General features: G+C 35.7%; 1 protein-coding gene across 3 annotated transcripts in view; it reads right to left on the reverse strand.

Annotated features, from left to right (window-relative positions):
• Positions 1 to 3,271: 3,271 nt before the first annotated feature.
• AFAP1 (actin filament associated protein 1) overlaps positions 3,272 to 22,583 on the reverse strand; it is a 231,547-nt gene continuing 212,235 nt past the window's right edge. For all 3 annotated transcript variants that reach the window (XM_074229837.1, XM_074229839.1, XM_074229838.1), the window contains 4 exons: positions 17,115 to 17,279; positions 15,085 to 15,275; positions 12,137 to 12,301; positions 3,272 to 3,573 (listed from right to left, as the gene is read on the reverse strand). In XM_074229837.1, coding sequence (XP_074085938.1) covers positions 3,547 to 3,573; positions 12,137 to 12,301; positions 15,085 to 15,275; positions 17,115 to 17,279 — 548 coding nt within the window. In that variant the 3' untranslated portion in view covers positions 3,272 to 3,546. The remainder of the gene's footprint in view (positions 3,574 to 12,136; positions 12,302 to 15,084; positions 15,276 to 17,114; positions 17,280 to 22,583) is intronic.

Genomic DNA, 22,583 nt, shown 5'->3' on the forward strand with positions numbered 1-22,583 from the left:
GCTCTAACATTCTATGATGCCATGGTGACATTTTGTCACTATGTTATCAGGACTGCTAGAGATATCAGCACCATAATAATAAAAGGTTTAGGATTAAGGACAAAGGTTTATTATTTTGCCTTTCTTTGTAACTAGAGGTATTAGGTTAAAAAAAAATTAAAACTTTGTATTGTACTCTTGGGCAAAGAGAAGGCTACTAACATGAGAACAGAGGGGAAATGGTCCAGTGCCATCAAAGACTAACTCTACTGATGATGTAACAGGTTGTGAGCTCTCTATCAATAGATTTTTTTCAAACAGAAGATCACAGGTTAACTATGAAGGGACCTTAAGAGACTAAATTAGCCTAAACTCTCATTTTACATAGCAGAAGACTGAGGTCCAGGAGAAGGGAAGTCATTTGCATAAAATCACATAGTTACTAGGTAGGAAAGTCAGAATTTGAACTCAGGTTCCCTGACTTCAAATCCAGAGATCTTTAAAGGATAATGACAGGGTGGTGATTTTCTATGGAGGGAAATCTTGCTTCAGGAGTAGTGAGCTAAATGAATTTTGAAACCCTCCTGCAAACTCAAAGTTTACTATTTTGTGACTTGACCTGAAGATAGCAAAATCTTAGGAATCGCAATTTAATCAATAATTTTAGCATGCCCATTATATACTTTAAAAAACTAAAGGAAAACATTTGTTCTTGTCAAGCTACATGGACTTTTAGTCAATCCTCAAAAAAGAAAATCTATTGTATACTGAACTATTTTCTTTATGATTAGTTTTCACATTTCTTCAGGGATACAAAATAGGCATGACTTTGATTAACTTACAGTGAACAAATTTCATACCAGCCCCTCCCTTCTCCCAGGTCATCCAATAGAAAAAATTCCATTAGCACCTTCCTTGGGTAACTAAAGCTTCTAGTTCATATATCCAAACATTGTTAGAATCTCTCCTTTCCTGCTTTAGAGAAATTACTCTTCAAAGTTTTGTAGTTACACCACTTTTTTGAGAATTTTTTTCATGGATCAAAAGCAGTAAACATTGATGCCAATTTTCAGAATTTCTCAGCAGGTGATTGATCCAAACCTTGATAAACCAGAACAGTAGGGTAATAAGACTCTTCTGAATTACTAAGCCAAGGAATTCTTATGTCTTGACCTTTGCTATTGAAATTTTTTTCTAAAGTTTCCACATCTACTTTCTCATTTTAGTATAAATAGGCCTAGAAAAAGATTCTTCCTCCTCTTACTCTGAGGAGATAGGATGAAATGATTTCTCAAACCCTTTTCAGTACTGATATTCACAGGATCATAGGGTCAGAACTGGAAGGGATCATAAAAAAGTGATTTCATTCCATAAAACCTTTTCATTTTACAGACAAGAAAACTGAATCCCAGAAATTTGGCTAAGCTGCCAGGTTAGTAACATGGCTGAGATATGACCACATATCCATTATTCTTTTTGTAATATTATAAGTGATTTACACTCCCCCATGATCCCAATCACAATCATGATTTTAACATTAATTATTCCTTTGTAGGCAGTATAAAACTTAGTTGACTTTGTAACATTCTTTGAATAAATAATTGATAAATTTTTTTCTTTATCAATTCATTCAAGAAATATTTACTAAGTACCTACTATGTGCAATTCAGAACTATGTGAGAAGAAGGAATAAGACACTCAAGTTCCTCCGTTTTGGCTGTTTGATTCTCATAAAACTCCCAGTTCACCTGGTGCCCCAGTACATTTACTTTATAGGGAGAAAGAGCTGGTCTGTTCATAGCAAGCATATTTCTATTAGCTGACCTTTTAGGTATTAAGAAAAACTGATTGATCTTTGAATATTAACTGTCACCTTGTTGGTTAGTCACCACATTTTCCTTTTCCTAAGGCAGATAATTCTGGACAGTGACACACTTGGGCTAGGGAGCTAAGAAAGGCAACATGAAAACAATGGTTTAGGAGGTCAAAGACCTGGGTTCTACTTCCTTGTCAATCTTGACTGAGTTTTTCACTTTCTAGGTCACAATTTCCTTCACTGTAAAATGAGGGATATCTCTTCTGGCTTCACAGTCTATATTCTGAGCAATCTTCCTGCTGGTATTTTAGAAGAAATCCAGTTCTCAGACCTGCCATCTTTTTGACCACTGTTAGCCTTCTTTCCTTGATGCACTTAAACCCAATTCCCTTTGCACAAAAATAAAATTAAATAAAAAAAATTTTTAATGTGGAACAGAATATCCTCTTAAATATCAATAAAGATTACATCTTTTAGATTCACTTCTTGGGAGGAAAAAAAACATTGTGCCAAATTTGGCATCACATTAAGGCTCTATATCAATAAACCAAAGAGAAAGGCCTGGAAGTATCCCAAACCCACTTTCTTCTCAGGGTAAGAACTCATCAAAAGATTGATCCAACCAAATCCATCATGGCTGATAAGTTGTGACATCTGCAACTTCATCAGGTGGTAAATCAAACTTGCTTCTCTTCTAGCAGAATCACTCCTACTGACAGCTCTTGGGGAAGGGGAGTATTAATAGGACAGGGATTTGAAAGGTTGGGAGGAGAGGGAAAATCGGGTGGGGCAGGGAGGGCAAGCTGATGAATCAGAGTATTAATAGCACTTTGCTGCCTTCCAAAAGCAGTACAAAATACATAATATGATACAAAAGATTTCTGAAGATGCCAAGTGCTTTTAGAAAAACACACACATACACAATACACAATAAAGAGAAATATTATTTTTTAAAAATGCAGCTTAAAAAATGGCAGCTTTTCATGTCCCAGTGAGAAAAGCATCTGTCCAAAGATGGAGAGGAAGGAGGAAAAGAGAGTAAGAATTGCTTCACATCACAGTTATTTCATTCCAAAATCTAATGACTAGGGGGAAAGGGCATGATAGGGGTGAGGGAAAAGGGGAGGAGAGGAAATCTTCTGGACTAGACATTCAGCTCATGCCAGCAGTCCTATCACATTGATCAACATGCTTCCTGACGTTCTTTTTCAAATAAGACCATCTGTGACAAATCAGAGCTTGGCTCTGCCCACACCTAAAGCCATCCTCACCTGTGGAGTCCTACTATAAAACTCCCCCAGATGCCAATCTGAGAATTTTGCCTGAGGCTCATCCAGCTTTATTCCTGGGATCAGGTTCAATTTGAGCCAAAGCAGTTTAAACATATTATTCAATTTGTTAAAAAGACAAAACCCTTCCCATTATAGTTCTTTTGCTCTTTTTCTTATCACTTATTTTTGTTCCTTTTTTAGGGTGTTTTGTGTGTGTGTATTTTTATTGCCTTCTTTAAACAAAGTTGGAAATGAGAGTGTCACAAGTAATAATAAACAGTAAAAAAAAAAAGGCATCATATACAGTAGAAAGAGTACAAGTGGAGTGAGCATCAAGCTACTGGCACCTGAGCAGAATTACAAAACCTCTGATGCTGTACTGCTTGACGTCACATTTAGAATCGAGTCTCCTGTCATCTGAGTCTTGGTGGAGAGGATGTAAGGCCTTCTAGAAGGTGTGTGCATTTTCTACCTTTCTCTTTATGTTCCATTTTTCAATTCCCATTCCTAGAAAAATAAACAGAAAAAAAGTGAAATAAATAAAGGGACTTAGTCAAGTTCATCATTCCAAGAATTAAGTCTTGATTTAAATCAGTCCATATTTATTAAATGATTGCTATTTCCAAGATCTTGTATAAGCCATAACTTAAATTATTTTAATGTTTTATGGGTACATTTAAAAATTTTAATATTTTTATTTTTCCCAATTACATACAAAAACATTTAACCTTCATTTTTACAATTCTGTGATCCAAATTTTTTCACAATCACAAAGAAGTCAAGTAATTTTATAAAAATTATACCAGTACAGTCATGCAAAACATATTTCCACATTCATTATATTATGAAAGAAAACAAAGACAAAAAAATCAAGAAAATTAAAACAAAATTACAGTATGCTTTGCTCTATATTCAGATCCATCAGTTCTTTCTTTCTCTGGAAGTGGATAATATTTTCATTTTCAGATGAATTGTCTTAGATCATTGTATTGTTGAGAATAGTTAAATCACAGAACAATGTTTCTGTTACTGTCAACAATGTTCCCCTAGTTAACTTCATTGGCATCAGTTCATGTAAGATCTTTCCAGGTTTTTCTGTAACCACCCTGCTCACTATTCCCTCACAATCAAATAACACAACTTATTCAGCCATTCCTTACAGGTACATTTTCAAAAACATCAATGCCACTTCCTACTACCTTACCTCCCAACAGAATTTTCCCTTTTAAAAATGAAGTACTTTTAATGTGAAACAAACAAACACTAACCATGTCTAGTAGGGTATTCCAAATCATTAGTTTGTCACTACTCTCTTATAGAGAGGAAGGTATGATTCATCACCATTTCACTGGACATTTCACTGGAGTCGACATTTGTCACTCTATTGACCAGAATTCTGATGCAATGTTACATAATTCAATGATTCAACTAACAACTAATACTTAGTAAGTGCCTATATATATATATATATATATATATACACACACACACACACACACACACACACACACACACACACACACACAACCCTAGGTCAATTCAATTACATCCAATGACATTTATTAAACATTTACTGTGTTTGAGACTCTAGGGACATGTAGAGAATTCCCAGAATATATAAATTTGTATTTTATTCTATTAACATTTATTAAATATTTACAAAGTGAAAGACAGTGGCACTAAGCTGTATACAAAGAAAGGCAAAAGAAAACAGTCTGTTCTATAGAAGCCCACAATCCAATGAGGGAGACAGCAGGCAAATACCATGTACAAATCTAATATGTCGAGGGTGGGGGGCATGGCAGAGAGCCAGTGTAAAAGCTCAGAAATGGAATGCTGTATATAAGGAGAAGCAAGGAGGTCAATTATCATCATGACCAAGTCCATGGTGGGGGTGTAAGGTTTAGGAGAAATGACTTTGCAAATGTAAGATTGTAGTAGAAACGAAATAGGCATGCAAAAGTCCTCTAGGAAATTATGATGGGGGGGGACAGTGATTATGATTGCGGAGATGAGGCAAAGCTTCATGTAGGATCAGTGGAATCTCAGTTAAATATTATATATGATCTTGGTAAGGATCAATGTGAGAGGACCACAAGATTCAAAGATGGAAGGGAGGTAAATGGAAAGATGTTCCTAGTCTAGTCTGATCCCTTTGTTCTACTGAGGAAGAGAACAGGTTCAGAGAAAGAGACTTATCTATGATCTTATAGCTAGAAATTAGCAGTCAAAATAAATCTTCTGATCCCAAATCAAGTGCTCCTGATTGGTTTCTGATGGTACTGTCCCCAGTGACAGAGAATATGATTCACCTTCTCTCCTAGGATCTAGGCTTCTGTGGGCCAGTATTTCTAGTACTCCATAAACTAGACCTTAACAACCACATAATTTAAGCATGAGAATTTTAGACCATTTAATGCTTCCAGACAGTCTTATCTAAGGTCTCTTCTATATCCCAGATTCTTATTTGGCTACTACCAGTAGTGAGAATCAATGTTATATGATGGAAATCAAATTGGAACTATGTCACTGGACATAGTTCAGATTCAGATTTTCCTCTTAATGAGTGGACACATCCCTGAAATGGGGGGGGGGGGAATGATGATTGGGGGAGGTGCACACTGAGATCAAAGTTCTCTAAATTTATCTGGTATTGCCTCTTGACTTCAGTTTCCTCATCTATAGAATGATGTGATTGATTAGGGCCCCTCTAATTCTGACACCAAAATTCTGCAATTATCAATATATTATGTATACATTTTACATATATATATATATATATATATATATATATATATATGTTACATATCTCATTTGTTCCTCACAACAATTCTGTGACATAAGTATTATTAACCCTATTTTATATAAAGGTTTGCATAAGGTCATAAAAGCACAAAATGGCAGGGTCCAGACTTTAACCCAGATCCTCCCATTTTAAATCAAGGGTGCCTCCCATGATACCATAAAGCCTAATCATTATTTCAGGGCTTCAGTTTCTTATAATTATGTTATATAAGCGAGTCTATGATTCTGTGGTTCCTAGACACTTTTCTGCATATTTCAATGGGAATTTTATAAGGGTGAGAGACATTTACTGGTCATGCAATGGGAATCTGGGCAGGTTATTTCTTCTCTCTGAGCTGTAAAATAGCAGTGTTGGAGTGGATGACCTCATCTAAGTTTCCTTCCAGCTCTGGTATTCTAAGGCCTGATCCAATTCTTTCAACACAGAGTATGATTTAAAATTCGTTGACTCAAATGACATTTATTGAGCATATGTTAGATGTTTTAAAACAATGTACAAGATATGGGTACTCCAAAGCTTCCCAAGGAAGCTTAAAACCTATCACAGAGCTACCATGTGCACAAATAAGGACCTCATAGGTCTAATGTGATGGTGCCCAAGGAAATGGAAACCTTTGGAAATATTTTGTTTTACTGGCAGCTGAGGTCAGTGTTTCATGAACTGAAGTCAAGTCAATGATGCTCACCTCAATTTGTGTAGTCATTTCTAGTCAGAAACTTCCTTGGCAAAACAACCAATCCAAAAAGAAGACCATTTTCATATTCTCATTTGTTATTGATAACACAGATGGTGTCACAGCATAGCCTACTTCTGACATCTATCCTAGATAAATGTCACCATCCGCTGGAAGGATATATGTCTTGGTAAATGTTAGAGGAGCCACAAATTAGACTAGGCAAGGGTTTGGGGGCAGGGTGATTGAAGGTAAGAGCATCAGTCCTGGTTTCCTTAATGTCTAACAATACACACAATCTGGAGGGAAGAGCTGTAGGGCATTATGAATACCAGATGTTCCAGAGATTGTTTATATTTAAAATGATCAGGGAATTTTCCAAGGAAATACATTAGAATCTAGGAATTTTGCCAGTGGTTAACACCCATATTTCTATCCAATAACAACTCCATTGTTCAAGAAAATACATAGATTCAGCCAATTTAGAATGGGCCCCACTGGCTGTCGTGTGAATTATGTTTGTTCTACAGTAAAAATAATGACATCAATTAGAGAGCTTAATAGGGTTAGTGATGTGAAAACTCCAAAGCTGGCATTCATTGGAACAAATTAAATTATTCTGATTTCACCACTAATGTAATCATATGTATCATGGTTTACATGGGCAAGTATGTTTTCAATGACTATCATTCTGTACTATTTGTTTTGACATCAACTTAAAATGGTTAAATTGGGAAAGTTTGGTTTTTTTATCCTTTTCCTTTTCCTTCATTTTCCAGATTCATAAGAAAGCTGTTAACATAATTAGTGGTCTTCCCTCTTAGAATTCTACTATTCCAGGGGCAGCTAGGTGGTGAAGTGGACAGAGCATTAGCCCTGGAGTCAGGAGTACCTGAATTCAAATTCGGACTCAGACACTTAATAATTACCTAGTTGTGTGGCCTTGGACAAGCCACTTAACTCCATTGTCTTGCAAAAAAAAAAACTTAAAAAAAAAAGAATTCTACTATTCCCTGAGCCTATGACCCCTAAAAGGTTAGTATCGTTGGATTGCTTGAGTTTAGTTCTGAATTACAGTAGATTAAGCTGTATGTGCTTATCTATACTGAGTCCAGTACCAATATGGCAAACCTCTGAATGTGCAACATCAGCAGTCTGAAGAGGGGCAAAGTAGCCCAGATCATAAATGGAGAATCAGTGTTGGGATTAGGGGTATAATTAGGATTGGCGTTACTAGACTTTTAGCATGTGTATGTGTGTGTGTGTGTGTGTGTGTGTGTCTGTCTTTTTTCTCTGTTTTTGTCTCTGTCCCTTTGTCTCTCTCTGTATATGTGTGTATGTATGTATGTATGTGTATATATATATATATATATATATGATGTATCTTTTTCTGTTTTCTCTATTTTTGTCTCTGTCTCTCATACACACCCAATTGAATGGTTATCTCCTCCTAAACCCATGAAATGTTTTTACCCATGGTCATAAAGTAAAAGAGATATGTGAGGAGGTGGGTAGGAGGGGTAGAAAGGTTGGGATAGATACATCACAGACAATATTCCTCCCTTTACTTTCCTTCTCTTTTAGGTATTTTCCTTACTCTCTCATAGAAAGTCAATGAATTCTTTAAGGGAGTAAGTCTTACAGATGAAAATGCATTTCTTAGCCTAATTACATATTAATGAAGAAACACAAAGATTTAATTATCTATTCAACTTAAAGTGAGAGGGCCTCTTAGATCTCTGTGATGATGCACAGAAAGAAAGTGATTGATTGAGAGTTAGAAAACTGCCCCTTCTTCACACAATTCACTTTACTTCTTTGAGAATCAGATTTCCTATTTATGAGATGGGAATGATAGGATCTGGAAATGAAGGAAATGATGATAGGATCTAGAAATGAAGGGAAACTCAGAGTATATATATAGGCCAAACCTTCAAAGGTATAGAGATTGAGTGTTAGGCTTAAAATCATACAAATAGAGAGGTCAAAGCAAGGATGCGAACCCAGACTCTGTATCACTTTGTCTAATGTCCCACACAATGTCTCCCTCCTTGCCTCCTCTCCTGGGCTGTAAATAGGAAAGTATTTTTGAAAACAAGAAAGTACTCTAAAAATACAAGATACCATTCATCTAGGTCAGAATGCATATGAAAATACTTTGAACCAAAGAGGTCTTTCTCAGTCTTCATCAAGTACAACCAGAACCAGATTAAAATATAATTGGGAAAGAAATGTTTAATAAAATAAATAAAAATATAATGAAATAGAGATTATGTTAATTTGTGGTTTTCTAAATCAATAATAATAATGATGATGCTGATGCTGATGATGCTGTTGCTGCTGATGATACTGACCACAAAGATCCATTTCTATTTGAGTCTGACATAACTGTTCTAAAAAGAAATGGCAAAAAGCTGTCTAGAAATGCAAGGTCTATGATGAACCCAAAGAGTCCAGATATTGGGATAAAAACTCTCTCCTTGAAGAAAATTGCTGGGAAATTGAAGTTAGTATGGAAGAAACTTAGATTAGACCAACACCTCACACCCGTTACCAAGATAAGATCCAAATGGTTACAGGATTTAGACATATAAAACAACACTATAAGCACTATAAGTTTACCTGTCAGATCTATGGAAAGGGGAGAAGTTTATGACTAAGGAAGAGATGGAGAACATCACCACAAACAAACTAGATGATTTCGATTAATTAAATTAAAAAGCTTTTGCAAAGATAAAAACCACTGTAACCAAGATCAAAAGAAATGTAGTAAATTGGGAAACAATCTTTACAACTAATGATTCTGACAAAGGACTCATTTCTAAAATATACATAGAACTGTGTCATATTTTTAAAAGAAAAAGCCATCCCCCAATTCAAAGGATATGCAAAGGATATGCAAAGGCAATTTGCAGATGAGGAGATCAAAGCAATCAATAGTCATATGAAAAATTGCTCTAAATCATTAATTATTAGAGAAATGAAAATTAAAGCTTCTCTGAGGTACCACCTCACACCTCTCAGACTGGCCAATATGACCAGAAAGGATAATGATCATTGTTGGAAGGGTTGTGGGAAATCTGGGACACTATTACATTGTTGGCAGAGCTGTAAACTTATCCAGCCTTTCTGGAGAGAAATTGGGAAATATGCCCAAAAGGGCAATAAAAATGAGCATACCCTTTGATCCAGCAATACCACTACTGAGTCTATACCCTGAAGAGATGATGAAAAAGGGTAAAAACATCACTTGTACAAAAATATTCATAGCAGCCCTGTTTGTAGTGGCAAAGAATTGTAAATTAAGTAAATGTCCTTCAATTGGGGAATGGCTTAGCAAACTGTAGTATACGTATTCATGGAACACTATTGCTCTATTAGAAACCAGGAGGGACAGGAATTCAGGAAAGCCTGGAAGGATTTGCATGAACTGATGCTGAGTGAGATGAGCAGAACCAAAAGAACACTGTACACCCTAACAGCAATATGGGGGCAATGTTCAACCTTGATGGACTTGCTCGTTCCATCAGTGAAATAATCAGGGACAATTTTGGGCTGTCTGCAATGGAGAATACCATACGTATCCAGATAAAGAGCCGTGGAGTTTGAACAAAGTTCAAGGACTATTCTCTTTAATTTAGGGGAAAAAAACAGATATCTTATTGTCTGATCTTGTTATCTCTTAGACTTTTTGTCTCTTCCTTAAGGATACGATTTGCTCTCTCATCACACTCAATTTGGATCAATGTACAACATGGAAACAAAGTAAAGACTGACAGACTGCTTTCCGGGGGGGTGGGGAGAGGGAAATAAGATTGGGGAAAAATTGTAAAACTCAAATAAAATCTTTAATAGAAATGTGTCTAGTTAGATGATATTAGAATAAGCAAGTAAGAATGTTTGGGGAGATCTGGTAGAGTAAAAGAGAAAATGATCTAAAATGGTCCTCAAAGCCTACCTCAGAGCAGGATAGGGATAAAACGGAAGACATCACAACTACATCAATGCATCTTTTTGCTGGAAAAGACCTTAGATATCTTAAAGATCACCCTCTAGTTGAATTAGTATTAGTGGAAAGAACACAGGCAGAAATTTAGTTTAGAACAACATCTAATATCATCTAAGTTCTGAAAGGATACATGGCTTAGCTGTAAAAGATCTCATCATAGACTTAAATAGAAGAGGCAGGATTCATGGATTGCAGAAAAGTTTGTGACCATAAAGATAAGAAAGGATGACAGAAAGTATGTTGGATAATTTTGATTACATCGTTTTAAAAGTTTTTGTGGAAATAAAATATGCAACTAAGTTTAGAAAGGAATTAAGAGGTGACTCAGATTTTTAAGAATAAGAGCAAATTCCCCATATAAATAGGCAATTCTCAAAAAAGAAATTCAAGCATATAACAGACATATGACAAATACTTCAAATCATTAATAATTAGAGAACTGCAAATCAAAATAATTTCAGCGTTTCATCTTATACCATCATGTAGACAAAGCTAACAGAAAAGGAAAATGGCAAAGACTGGAGGTTCTATGGGAAAATAGGTCTGTTATTGTACTGCTGGTGCAGCTGCTTATTGAATGTGACATTCTGGAAAGCAATTTTGAGTTAGTCCCCAAACATCACTTAGCCAGATTGTACCCTTTGACAAAGAAATAACTCTATTAGGTCTATACTACAAAAAGATCAGTGAAAGGAGAGAAGGACCCATACGTACAAAAATATTTATAATAGCACTTTCATAGGGACAAAGGATTGAAAACTAACAGTGTCCCACAATTCAGGAATAGTTGAATAAATTATGGCAAATGAATATAATGAACTCTAATTCAGAAAAACCTCAGACTTGGATGAACCAATGTAGGATAAAGTGAAAAGAGCCAGGAGAACCAATCAAAGAATAGAAATCACATAGAAAAGACAAATAACTTCAAAAGTCTAAGGAGTCTGATAAATAAAATGACCAATCATAATTCTAGAGGACAAGTGATAAAACATGCCATAAACCTCCGGATAGATGATAGACACAATGTGCAAAATGAGACATTTTTGCACGAGACAACTTTAATTCCCTATGTATCTTTCCTGCAAGAATTTCATTATTTTTTCTTGAGAAGGATAGAGTTAAAAGGAAAAGAAAAGTAATACTTATTAATTGAAAAAAAGGAAGACAAAAATTCTAGAATTTAGAGCATCTCAGTACAGTAGTGTTTTACAGTTTTAGAAACTAGGATTGAAAAGAGGAAGCGATTGATCTGCCCAAGGTCACTGAACTAGTTGAAGAAAGAGTTAAGCCTAGAGTCTGAGTGTCTGATCCCCATTCCTCCTCCCATTGTGCAGTGTTATTTTTGATCATTATTTTCATATTATCAGTTTCATGGACATAAAAAGAAATATATTTCATACACAATCTAGGTCCATGTCATTTTTCAAGTGCAAAAGTCTCTATCTTGACTCATCTGGAGGTCTAGAACTCAAGAACAAAGACTGTGTCCAAACCCTCAAGTCTTATAAATTCTTTGGGGAGCTGGAAGGTTCTATTTCTGCCAATTCTGGTAGTTGTGATAAAGCCAGAGGTCTCTCACCTTTGCCTTCCTAAGGACATGACCCCGGCAAGGAGAGTTGCCAGATGTTGGTGGATGCCGCTTCAGAACTGCCGCGCTGTTCACTGGCATTGAACATTCAGTGTCGCTGGTATCACAACTTGAGATGGGAGAGTTTTCCAAAGTTCGGTGCCTAAAAATTGGAGACTGACAGCATAGAGAATGAAAATTCCACATGAAGCATGGTTTCCTGATGGTCTATTATTTTCCAGGAGCAAGTTTTATTTTAAAGTAGAAAATGGCTCTTGAGAGGAGCCTGCTCCAGTGGAAAGAGCACTGGATTTGGAGCCAGAAAAACTTAGTTTGAAACCTGATTTCACTTGCTATCTGTATGAACTTGGGCAAGTTATCTCCTCTCTTGGCCTTATTCTCTTCATTGTAAAAATGAGGGAACTTAGTCTATATGTTTTCTAATGACATTCTCAGCTCAAGATTCTATGACACTATGAAAAAAATAAAAATAATAATGCTACATTATTCCTAGAATTTTTTTCCACATTGATATATATTTTTCTCCTTCATACTGGAAGGAAAATAAACTTAGACAAGAGACTAAGGACAATGATGCCTAGCAACAGTTTTGGAGAATTAAATCACAAATCACAGAAACTTGAGCTAGAGAGGACCTTAGAGAACAGTCATTTACTTTACAGTTAAACAGAAATACAAAGAGTGACTTGCCCAAGGTAACTTGAACAGCAAGCAGCAGATACAGGATTGAAAGACCTGGATACTACCAATCCAGGGATCTTTCAATTGTATAACTAACGGAATTTCATCATCTTGGGAGGCTTGCATCTATTAAGGATGGATATAAATATATATATATATATATATATATATATATATATATATATGTATATATGTTCCTCAAAATATTTTGTGGCTGAAAAACTCAAAAGTGACTCATTACAAAAAAATGTCCTTACAGACTATGGTCCTCATAATTACCTGGTTAGAAATTCTCTTTCCCCTACCCAATACCAGTAACTAATTTATCTCTGTGTTAGAAGAATTTATGATTTTATGTTTTCCCAAATATGATATCCTAGAATCAAAGGCTCAAATGCTAGAAATATTTCTTCCTATTATTATTCCTAAGAGACTCTTTAATTTATTTAAATGTGGGCCTGGGACTCTAAAATGTTCTTTGGCAGAACAGTATTCTAATTATCATTAAACCAGGTTGTTCTAAATTCCCCAAGAATTCACTATTTTCATTTACCACCTAAAGATTTTCTAAATTATACTTACAATTGTATATGGACAATAGAAAATTCCTCCCCCCAAACCCGCATGCTAATGATTACACTATGTAATCACAATGCATATGATCACAGGCTTAAAAAAGAAATGAGAGAAAACGAGCCACCAATGGATAGTATGTTAGGTTTTCTATATTCCAGAACTGTTCAGTTTTGGTCACAGTGACTCCATTGTTGGGGGGGGTAGTGTTCAGCTAATTCTACATCAATCTTATTTGCAACTATTCTCAAGAAGCCTCCTTGTTCACAGGGACTGAGTGTGGCAAATGTCAAAGCACTGATAGAAACCAATAGCCAAAGAAAAAAAAAAGGATAGAAAATTCAACAGGGAGAGGAGTGAATGAAATATGAGCAAGGGAGAAGAAAACTTGCCAACATATCTTAATGCTGTCCTTTAAAATGATAACCTGGCTTTCATTTCCTCTGCCAGAAGAAGAAAACAGGATAAAAGAGAAACTCCAGAAGGCTGAATGGCAGCTTTTTTAAAATGACCCATATGGAGATCCAATATAGAAGGAGAGCAGAAGATTCTCTTACTAACTCAGGTATATTTGAAGTCTAAATCTAGGACTAGTCTTATAAGAAGTTTAAAAAAAGCAACAACAATCTATGCATGAAACAAAGAAACAAAAACATCAGGTTTAGCATATGGTCCATGGCATAATATATCATACATATTTGTCTATCCTCCTTACCCACTCCTCATCCCACTTCCATCAGTCTGTCCCCAAATCTTCTGAAAGTGAAGTAAGTATACTAATCCAAATTCAATTAACAAAGATGCCTAAGACTAAAGCACAATTTTTTTTTTCTTTTTCTCTCATTTTATTTTTCAAGAGATTTCTCTCTTTGTGACAGGAGAGGGGATTATGTTTACTTTTTCAACAGGTAATGTGCAAATAAATTAATTTTTTAAAAAAAGAAATAAAGAAATGTTTGAAAGTAATCAAAGAGAAACAGGGACAATGAAAAGAGCCCTGGTCTTGGACTCAAAACATTTGACTTCCAATCTTTACTCCAATCTGGCCCTGGATAACTTTAATATGGTTTCTAGAAGCTTGATGTAGTGAAAAGATTCCTGGACTAGAAAAATCAAGGAAAGGGTTTGAGTTTTCTAACTAACATGAACTTGGAAGTCTAATCTTAGACCAGGTCACTCTCATTCTCTGTGCTCTAGTTTCCTCTTATGTAAAATTACTAGGAATAATGATATTTTTATTAACTCCTTCAAATGTTTTAAAGAGCTTTGTAAATCTTAAAATGATATAGAAATGTGATATGTTATTCAAAGAGCAAAAATAAATAATATTAATTCACTAAAATAAAGCATCAGCATGATTTCACAAAATAAACTAACACTGGAAGAAGGCTTTGAAGTCAGGGAAACTGAATTCAAATTCTGCTTCAGATACTCAAAACTTGGTTAACCCTTGGCAAATTACACCAGCCTTCTGAACCTCAGCTTCTTTAAAATTAGGAGTTGGATATGATGGCCTCTGAGGTCCCTTCCAGCTCCAAAACTATGATCCCTTGATAATATACAATTGTAAGTATTAATAATAATAATAATAATAAAACAATTGGGATAAAAAAATTGTCCTAGACATGGCAACATTCTAACCATGACCTTAATAGCTGCCGTTTATTTGGGGTATGAGGTATTACCTGGGGGCTTGAGGTTCCAGATTTGGGTTCAATTGCTAGGCCCAGTGTGATCCCCCCTGCCAAGGCTTTCTTGAGACTTTCTTTGACCTCTGTGAGTTCCAATTCCAGATTGACACGTTCTGTCTCCTTCTGTTTACACTCCTCCTCCAGCTTCTTCAGCTTATCTTCTAGAATGACTTGAGTCTTCCTGCCTGAAACCCCCAAAAACAATATTCTTTCAAACTCAGGCAATGGTTTTCAAAATTGAAAGGAAAATGGCCTCCCAAACCACCAAAATTGGATATAAAAAAAAAGTTTCTCTGTTGAAGCCAATGATGAGGTCTGTTTCATCTTAACATTTCTTAAGTTGTGGAAGAAAGTTCTATTTTCTTTTTCTTTTTTAAAATATTTTATTTATTTTCCCAACTATATACAAAGACAGTTTTCAACAATCATTTTTTGTAAGGTTTTGAGTTTCATATTTTTCTCCCTTCCTCCTTTCCCTCCCCCCTTCACTTGACAGAAAGCAATCTAATATGGGTTATATATATCACCATGTTAAACATATATTCAAATTAATCTTATTGTAAAAGAACTGTCAAATCAAAATAAAAAAACAGAAAATAATTACAATACATAATACAACTTTTAAAAATTGAAGATAGTAAGCTTTGATCTGTATTTAAACTATCCAGTTCCTTTTCTGGACATGGATGGTATTTTCCATCACAAGTCTTTCAGAATTGTCTTCCAAAATGGGCAAGTACGTCATAACTGATCATCACCCAATGTTGCTGTTAGTGTATACAACAATGTTGTTCTGGTTTTGCTTGCTTCATTCAACATCGGTTCATGAAAGTCTTTCCAGGCTATTCTGAAATCTTGTCCCTCATGATTTCTTATAGAATAGTGTTCCATCACATTCATATACCACAATCTGTTCAGTCATTCCCCAATTGATGGGTACCCCCTCAATTCATAAAGTTCTATTTTCTAAAATATGTTGAACTTGACATAGTAAAAAGATCATAGGATTAAAAGAATGAGGAAACGTGTCTAATCTTAGATGGGGACAGTTAAAGTGGTTAAAGTGTGGGGTGGCTAGGTGGCACAGTGGATAAAGCACTGGCCCTGGAGTCAGGCGTACCTGGGTTCAAATCCGGTCTCAGACACTTAATAATTACCTAGCTGTGTGGCCTTGGGCAAGCCACTTAACCCCATTTGCCTTGCAAAAAAAAAAACCTAAAAAAACTAATAAAATAAAGTGGTTAAAGTGCTGGGTCTGGAGTCTGGAAGACTGGAGGTCAGAAACTTGCTAGTTGTGTGACCCTGGGCATGTCATTTAACCCTGTATGTCTCAGTTTCTTTATTTGAAAAACCACTCCAGTATCTTGCCAAGAAAACCTCAAATAGGATCACAAAGTCAGATATAACTTTCCAACTTAAAAAATAAAGAAGAAATTTTACATCTTCCTTATTAAGCCTGGAACCTGGACCAATTTCTTTGATATCATAATTGCTATTGTTATCAGTTTTGCCAGTTCAATAATCATTAAACCAAATCTGAAGTTCTCAAGTTCAAGTACTCATCCTCAAATCCCCACCTTCACTGTCATTGAAAAGTCTTCCCTGGCTATTCAATCTTGTACTGATCTCTCCTTCCTCAGAATACTTCTAATATTAAGTTTTGATACCTATCATTTTGGTATCAAAAATATAAAGATGATATAAATCATCTTCTGGGACAGGAAAGCAAGAGATATAGGAAACTTCAGTTTCCAAATGTCTAAATCTTGTTTCTGCAAATATATAAATATGAATCATTATCATTGTTCTTATTGGCTAAATTATTAGATAGCATGTCATTGCATTGGTCTTTATCCTTTGATGAATAACAATGTAGCCTAAATCACTGAATAGTCATCCTCCATCTTTACATGAAAAGAATGTTGTTTGTTTTAGAGACTTTAAATTAAAAGGTAATGAAATAAATATGGAGGGCTCAGGATTTTAACAGCATTTTAAGTTCAATCAAACTGAATTTTTCCTACCAGCATTCACTTCAATGGCTGCTCTAAGATCTTTCCGTTCTTTTCGGAGTTGAGCTAGGCGGTTACGTAGAGTTTCTTTCTTCCTTAGCAAGTCCTCTTCTTTGGTCTGCAACCTCTTGGCATCTGCTTCTACACGGTTCTTACCATATTTGTACTGGTCAGCATCTTAGAGAAAAAGTGAAAATGGTCAATTATATTTAATTCAGTAGGTATCAGAATAGTTTGAAACTTTGTTGGCCAGGCAATTTAAAGAGATAGACTTTTCTTTCTTTCTTTTTTTCTTTCTTTCTTTTTTTTATTGTATACTCTACATAAACCAAATATACACAAAAAGATGAATTCATATTGAGTGTGTAAGATGACTGCCTCATATGTTTCCCAATTTCTTGAATCAAATGCAAACTAAGATTTAGAATAATCTACACTGGAAAAAAGGTCTTTCAATTCTATCTTCCTTATGATCTACAATAAGCAATTGTAAAATTTCAAATGAGACATTGAGCATACTGCTCTCTGGAGAGAGAGAGAGAGAGAGAGAGAGAGACAGACAGACAGACAGAGACAGAGACAGAGACAGACAGAGAGAGAGGAGCTCATGTGCTATAAGTCCAAGAGGCACAATGGCTTTGTCTTCAAAAGGTATGGATTCAAGTCATGACTCCATGATACCTACTTAAGTTGTGTGATCTTGGTAAAGTTACTTGCACTTTCTTGGTTTCCATTCTCTTATCTATAAAACAAGGGCCATAGATTTTTGGAAAATCTGGAATTATGTAATTAAGTGCTCACACCCCCTAGACCCAGTAATCTCAGTCCTGAGCATATACCCCAAGGAATTCAAACATGGAAAGGACCACAGTGAAATCATTTAGGAACTAGAATTTGGGTGTGTAAAAATGCTGGGGAACTAAAAGTTCAACTGTTTACTCCAAGTGGCATAGCTAACAAATGGAGAAAATGGATGATCAAATATACATACATACATACATACATACATACATATATATAGATAGATAGATAGATAGATAGATATATCTTATGCATATTCCACATGCTCACATAAAACCTGGGCTAAGTCAAGCAGTAAACAGAAACTTTCTGACTTCCAATCCATGTTCTTTACAATAAATTCTGTAGTTTCCCCATTACATGATTCAGTAATAGAGTTGGGAAATAAGCTCAGCTCTTCTAATTTTTAATCTTTCACTTTTAATACTATTACATGTGGCATAATTATCAATCAATCAACAAGCTAGATATCTCAGTGGATAGTGTTCTGGGCTTGGAGTCAAGAAGACTTGAGTTCAAACTTGAGTGTACTAGCTTTGTGACCTTAGGCAAACAATTTATCCACTGTTTTCTGGGAGGGAGGGAGGTGGTGGGTCAGTAAATAGAGCCTTGAATCAGAGTTTGAATCACACCTCAGACCTTTAATAGCTGTGTGACCCTGGGCAAGTTTACTGAATCCTATCTGCCTTAATTTGCTGGAGTAGAAAATGGCAGGCCACTCCAATATTTCTGCAAAAAAACAAACCATGGACAGTATAATTTCTGGGAACTTAGCATTACTGAATGACTGAACACTAACAAAATGTGTTAGGCACTGATAGGAACTAGAGAATGAATAAATGAAAAAATATCTAAAAGTAGCTTGTACTCTGAGGCAATAACTAAATGAATACATTTTATAGCAGAAAGTGAATTAAAAGAAATAAATACAAAGTAATTAATTTTTTAACTACTAAACTAAACTAAAAACTGTTTTTAGAAGGAAGACACTAGTCATTAAAAGTATCATTGAAAGACTTCATGTAGAAGATGACTTCAGCCAAGTCTTAAATAAAGGTAGGGAGGCAGAGATGAGGAAGAATTGGATTTTAGGATCAGGGGATGGACCGTGCAATAGCAGACAGAGTAGAAACGGGGGATGAGAGTGGTACCTGAGGAGTTTGGCTCAATTACAAAGTACAGGACATAGAGCAATATTCAAGGAAGCTGAAAAGGATAGATAGGGGTCAGGTTGTTTGGGGCTTTACAAAGGAAAACATGGGAGTTTACATTTTATCCTAGAGGCAATAGAAAGCCATGGGGGTTGAAATGAATAAGAGTCACAAGGCTCTTCAATTAAGGAAAATTACTCTGGCAGTAATGGAAAAGATGGGATAAGGAGATGAGTGACTTGTGGGAGGGAAATCGTAATAATTAGTTCTAGCCATTTTGATGAAACTCCAAAAAGAATAAGAACATTCTATGCATATTTATTTGTAAAGGGTTTGCTTTTCTGTTTCTTTAAGTTGGGAGAGGGGAGGGCAGGAGAGAAAATAAATGCTTGTTAAATGAAAAATCAGTCAGTCACTATATAACCATTTGTTAAGTACTTCCTTCATCCAAGACAGTTTTAATCCTTGGAGAAATAATATAAATTAAAATTTTTTTAAAAGGGGGTTTAATGCTAGATGTTCTATTATGCGTACAATACCTGGTCTCCATACAGCCTGCTCAGCTGAGTGAAATAAGTATCTAGTAAAAACTCACATGGGTAGCAAGTAGCAGAGGCAATATTCCTGTAGTATCTTTGACAAGTCAACAAACGATTTATTAATCATTTACTATGTATCAGACTCTGTTGAGCATGGTGGATACAAATAGATTAGAAACAGAGAGAGCCCCCTGCCTTCAAGGTAAAGTTACAATGAGAGGAAGATTCCAAAGGCATTGACTCCTCAATCCCTCATGAGTGCAGCCTTTATAATGTGACCCCCCCCCCATCTAGAAATGGGGATAACCACTGACAGGGTTTCTGAGAAGTCCAACTGAGAAGAATGGATTAGGTGGCTTTGTTGCTATCCTCCTCTTCATTGTCACCCTGGAAGAACTTTCTGATTTACATCAAACCAAAGAATCCCCCTCCAGGCTGATCTAGGAGACCAGAGTGAGGTGTGCTTCAATTTCAGCCTAAACATTCAGCCTCAAACATTCTGAGAACTTCAAGACAAAGACCAGGGACAGCTAGGTGGTGCACCAGCCCTGGAGTCAGGAGGACCTGAGTTCAAATCTAACCTCAGATACAATGATTACCTAGCTGTGTGATCTTGGGAAAGTCACTCAACCCCATTACCTTGAAAAAACCTTAAAAAAGACAAAGACCATAAGAAGCACATAACCACAGATAATTATAAAGATGACTTCAGGCAAAGTTAATGATTGACAAACTCAGTGAACTTCCATGGATGTGAGGGATGGTCTGATAATCAGAAAAAAACTAGTTTTTAGTTCTTGTCTTGATCTTAACTAGTTGTGTGGTCTTGGGTAACTAAATGGCTTGAACTGTTTCCCAAACTGTAAAACTAATATCTTATATTCTCAGGTCCTATTCTAATTCTGACATATTTACATTGCAAACACTCTATTTCCTTGTTCAGCTCATTTTATAGATGAGAAAACTGAGGCAAAAGTCACATAGCTAGCAGATTTCTAGCCTCAGCTAGATTTGAATCAGATCTTCTTGCCTTGCAGTCCAGCACTCTATCCATTTTGACACCAATTGCCTTTGCTGAGGGATAAAAAAAAACACAAACAAAAAGAACAATCTCTGCCCACAAAAAGATTATGATCTAATGGGGAGATAACTTGTAAACAACATGTGCAAAGTACTAGAGATATAAATGAAAAAGTGTAGCTTCCTCTTGAGAAGTTTCCATTCTAGTGAAGGAGATGATACAAATGGAAGCTTCTATAAAACACAGAAAGTTAGAATCAAACATTAGACTAATTTAAACTAACACATGTAAATGACTGCATAACTGTACATGGTTCAACCTAAGGACAGCTTAAAAAGAGTAAGAATTTGCCTGGCTTCACTTTCTTCTAAAGCAAGATATTTTCATAGCAAAAGCCAATGGAAGGAAGTGTAAATTTCCATCTCTTCTTTTGGCTCCTCATGCAATAAACCCACGATGTTGGTAATGCAATGGGCTGAGTTCAGCAAAAACGAAGAATGCAATTATTTTTCTCTTTTGTCACCATTAGATGTCACCAAAGTTAATAAAAATTTCCCACAGAAGGCATCATAAAATAAAGGGATAAATCATGTGGCCATAAAAGAAATATAAGTATCAAAACCAAGGTATTATGGGAAAAGAGACAGAGGAAGCAATTTCAAGTGACATAGATCTTGTAATACATAGCTTTTTAAGAAATCCATTAGTCCCTTTCGCCTCTTCCCAACAATTTAGGATGAACACAAAATTAAAGGTGGGTGGTGGGGGACAATACAGATTTCTTGGTTGTATAAGCACAGCTTTCTTTAGTGGAATCAATATTATAACATGAGAAATAACAAGCTATCCCCTTAAAAAAAGCCTCAGGATAAAAATAATTTAGCCTAAGCAGATGCCTGAAAAACTTATTGGTCACATTTCTGGTTTCTTTAACTGAATAGTTCCTCATTCAACTCTGACCCACTAAGGTTGCAGGCTCACCAATATTTTGCCCTAGAAATTCTTTTCCCTTTTCATACAACCACAACTACTGAAGACTCAGAAAAAACTGAAACCATCAAGTTATTATAACTCTCAAATGGTTCAACTTCAAAAACAGATATGATTTTATCAATGAAAATAATATTAAAGACAACATAATACCATCTGCCTTTCCCTTAAACCCTAAGAACTCTATATTAGGAATCTCCTATATGGTCTCCTTTTAGAATGTGAGTTTTTGAGAGCAAGAAACTTACAAGTCTGTTTCTATCACCAGTACTTAGCATAATAGGGGCAGATAGGTAATATAATAGATAGAATGTGGAGCTTGAAATTAGGAAGACCCAATAACCTGAGTTCAAATTTGGCCTTAGACACCCACTAGTTGTAAACTCAAACACATAAAAATTCAAACAAAAATTAACTCCAGCACTGGTGCTCTATCCACCAGGCTACCTCACTGCCCTCAGACTCAGAATCTTGAAATAATCTTTGAAACTTCTCTGAAGTCTGAAGTTCCCAGAAGAACTGGGTTCAGATCCTGCCACTGACACAGAGTGCCTAACTTGTGTGACCTCAAACAAACACTTAATTTCCCTGAGCATGAAACATAGTGGCCACAGATGCCCCTTCCAACCCTAAGTGCTTAACATATTACCTCCTTTGATCCTTACATGGGGATTTTATTGCTATTTTCAGATGACGAAATTGAGGCTGAGAGTTTGAATCACTTGCCTAGAGCATTAAGACTTTGAAGTCATATTTGATTTCAGCCTTCTAAACTTCAAGTTCATAGTTCTATCTAGTGTGCTGCCAGAATCATCCTTAAAACACCTACAGTTATCTTATTAAGTATAAGTCTAAGTCAGTACCACGTTTATTTAAAAAAAGATCGAGAGACTTCCTTTGACACTTTGTCTTGACAAGGAAACTCTTTGCAATGCAATGAGGTTCTTCTGCAATCCAATGCTAACTTGCCCTCCAAAAC

The sequence above is a fragment of the Macrotis lagotis genome, chromosome 3, assembly GCF_037893015.1.
Source record: "Macrotis lagotis isolate mMagLag1 chromosome 3, bilby.v1.9.chrom.fasta, whole genome shotgun sequence".
NCBI lineage: Eukaryota > Metazoa > Chordata > Mammalia > Peramelemorphia > Peramelidae > Macrotis > Macrotis lagotis.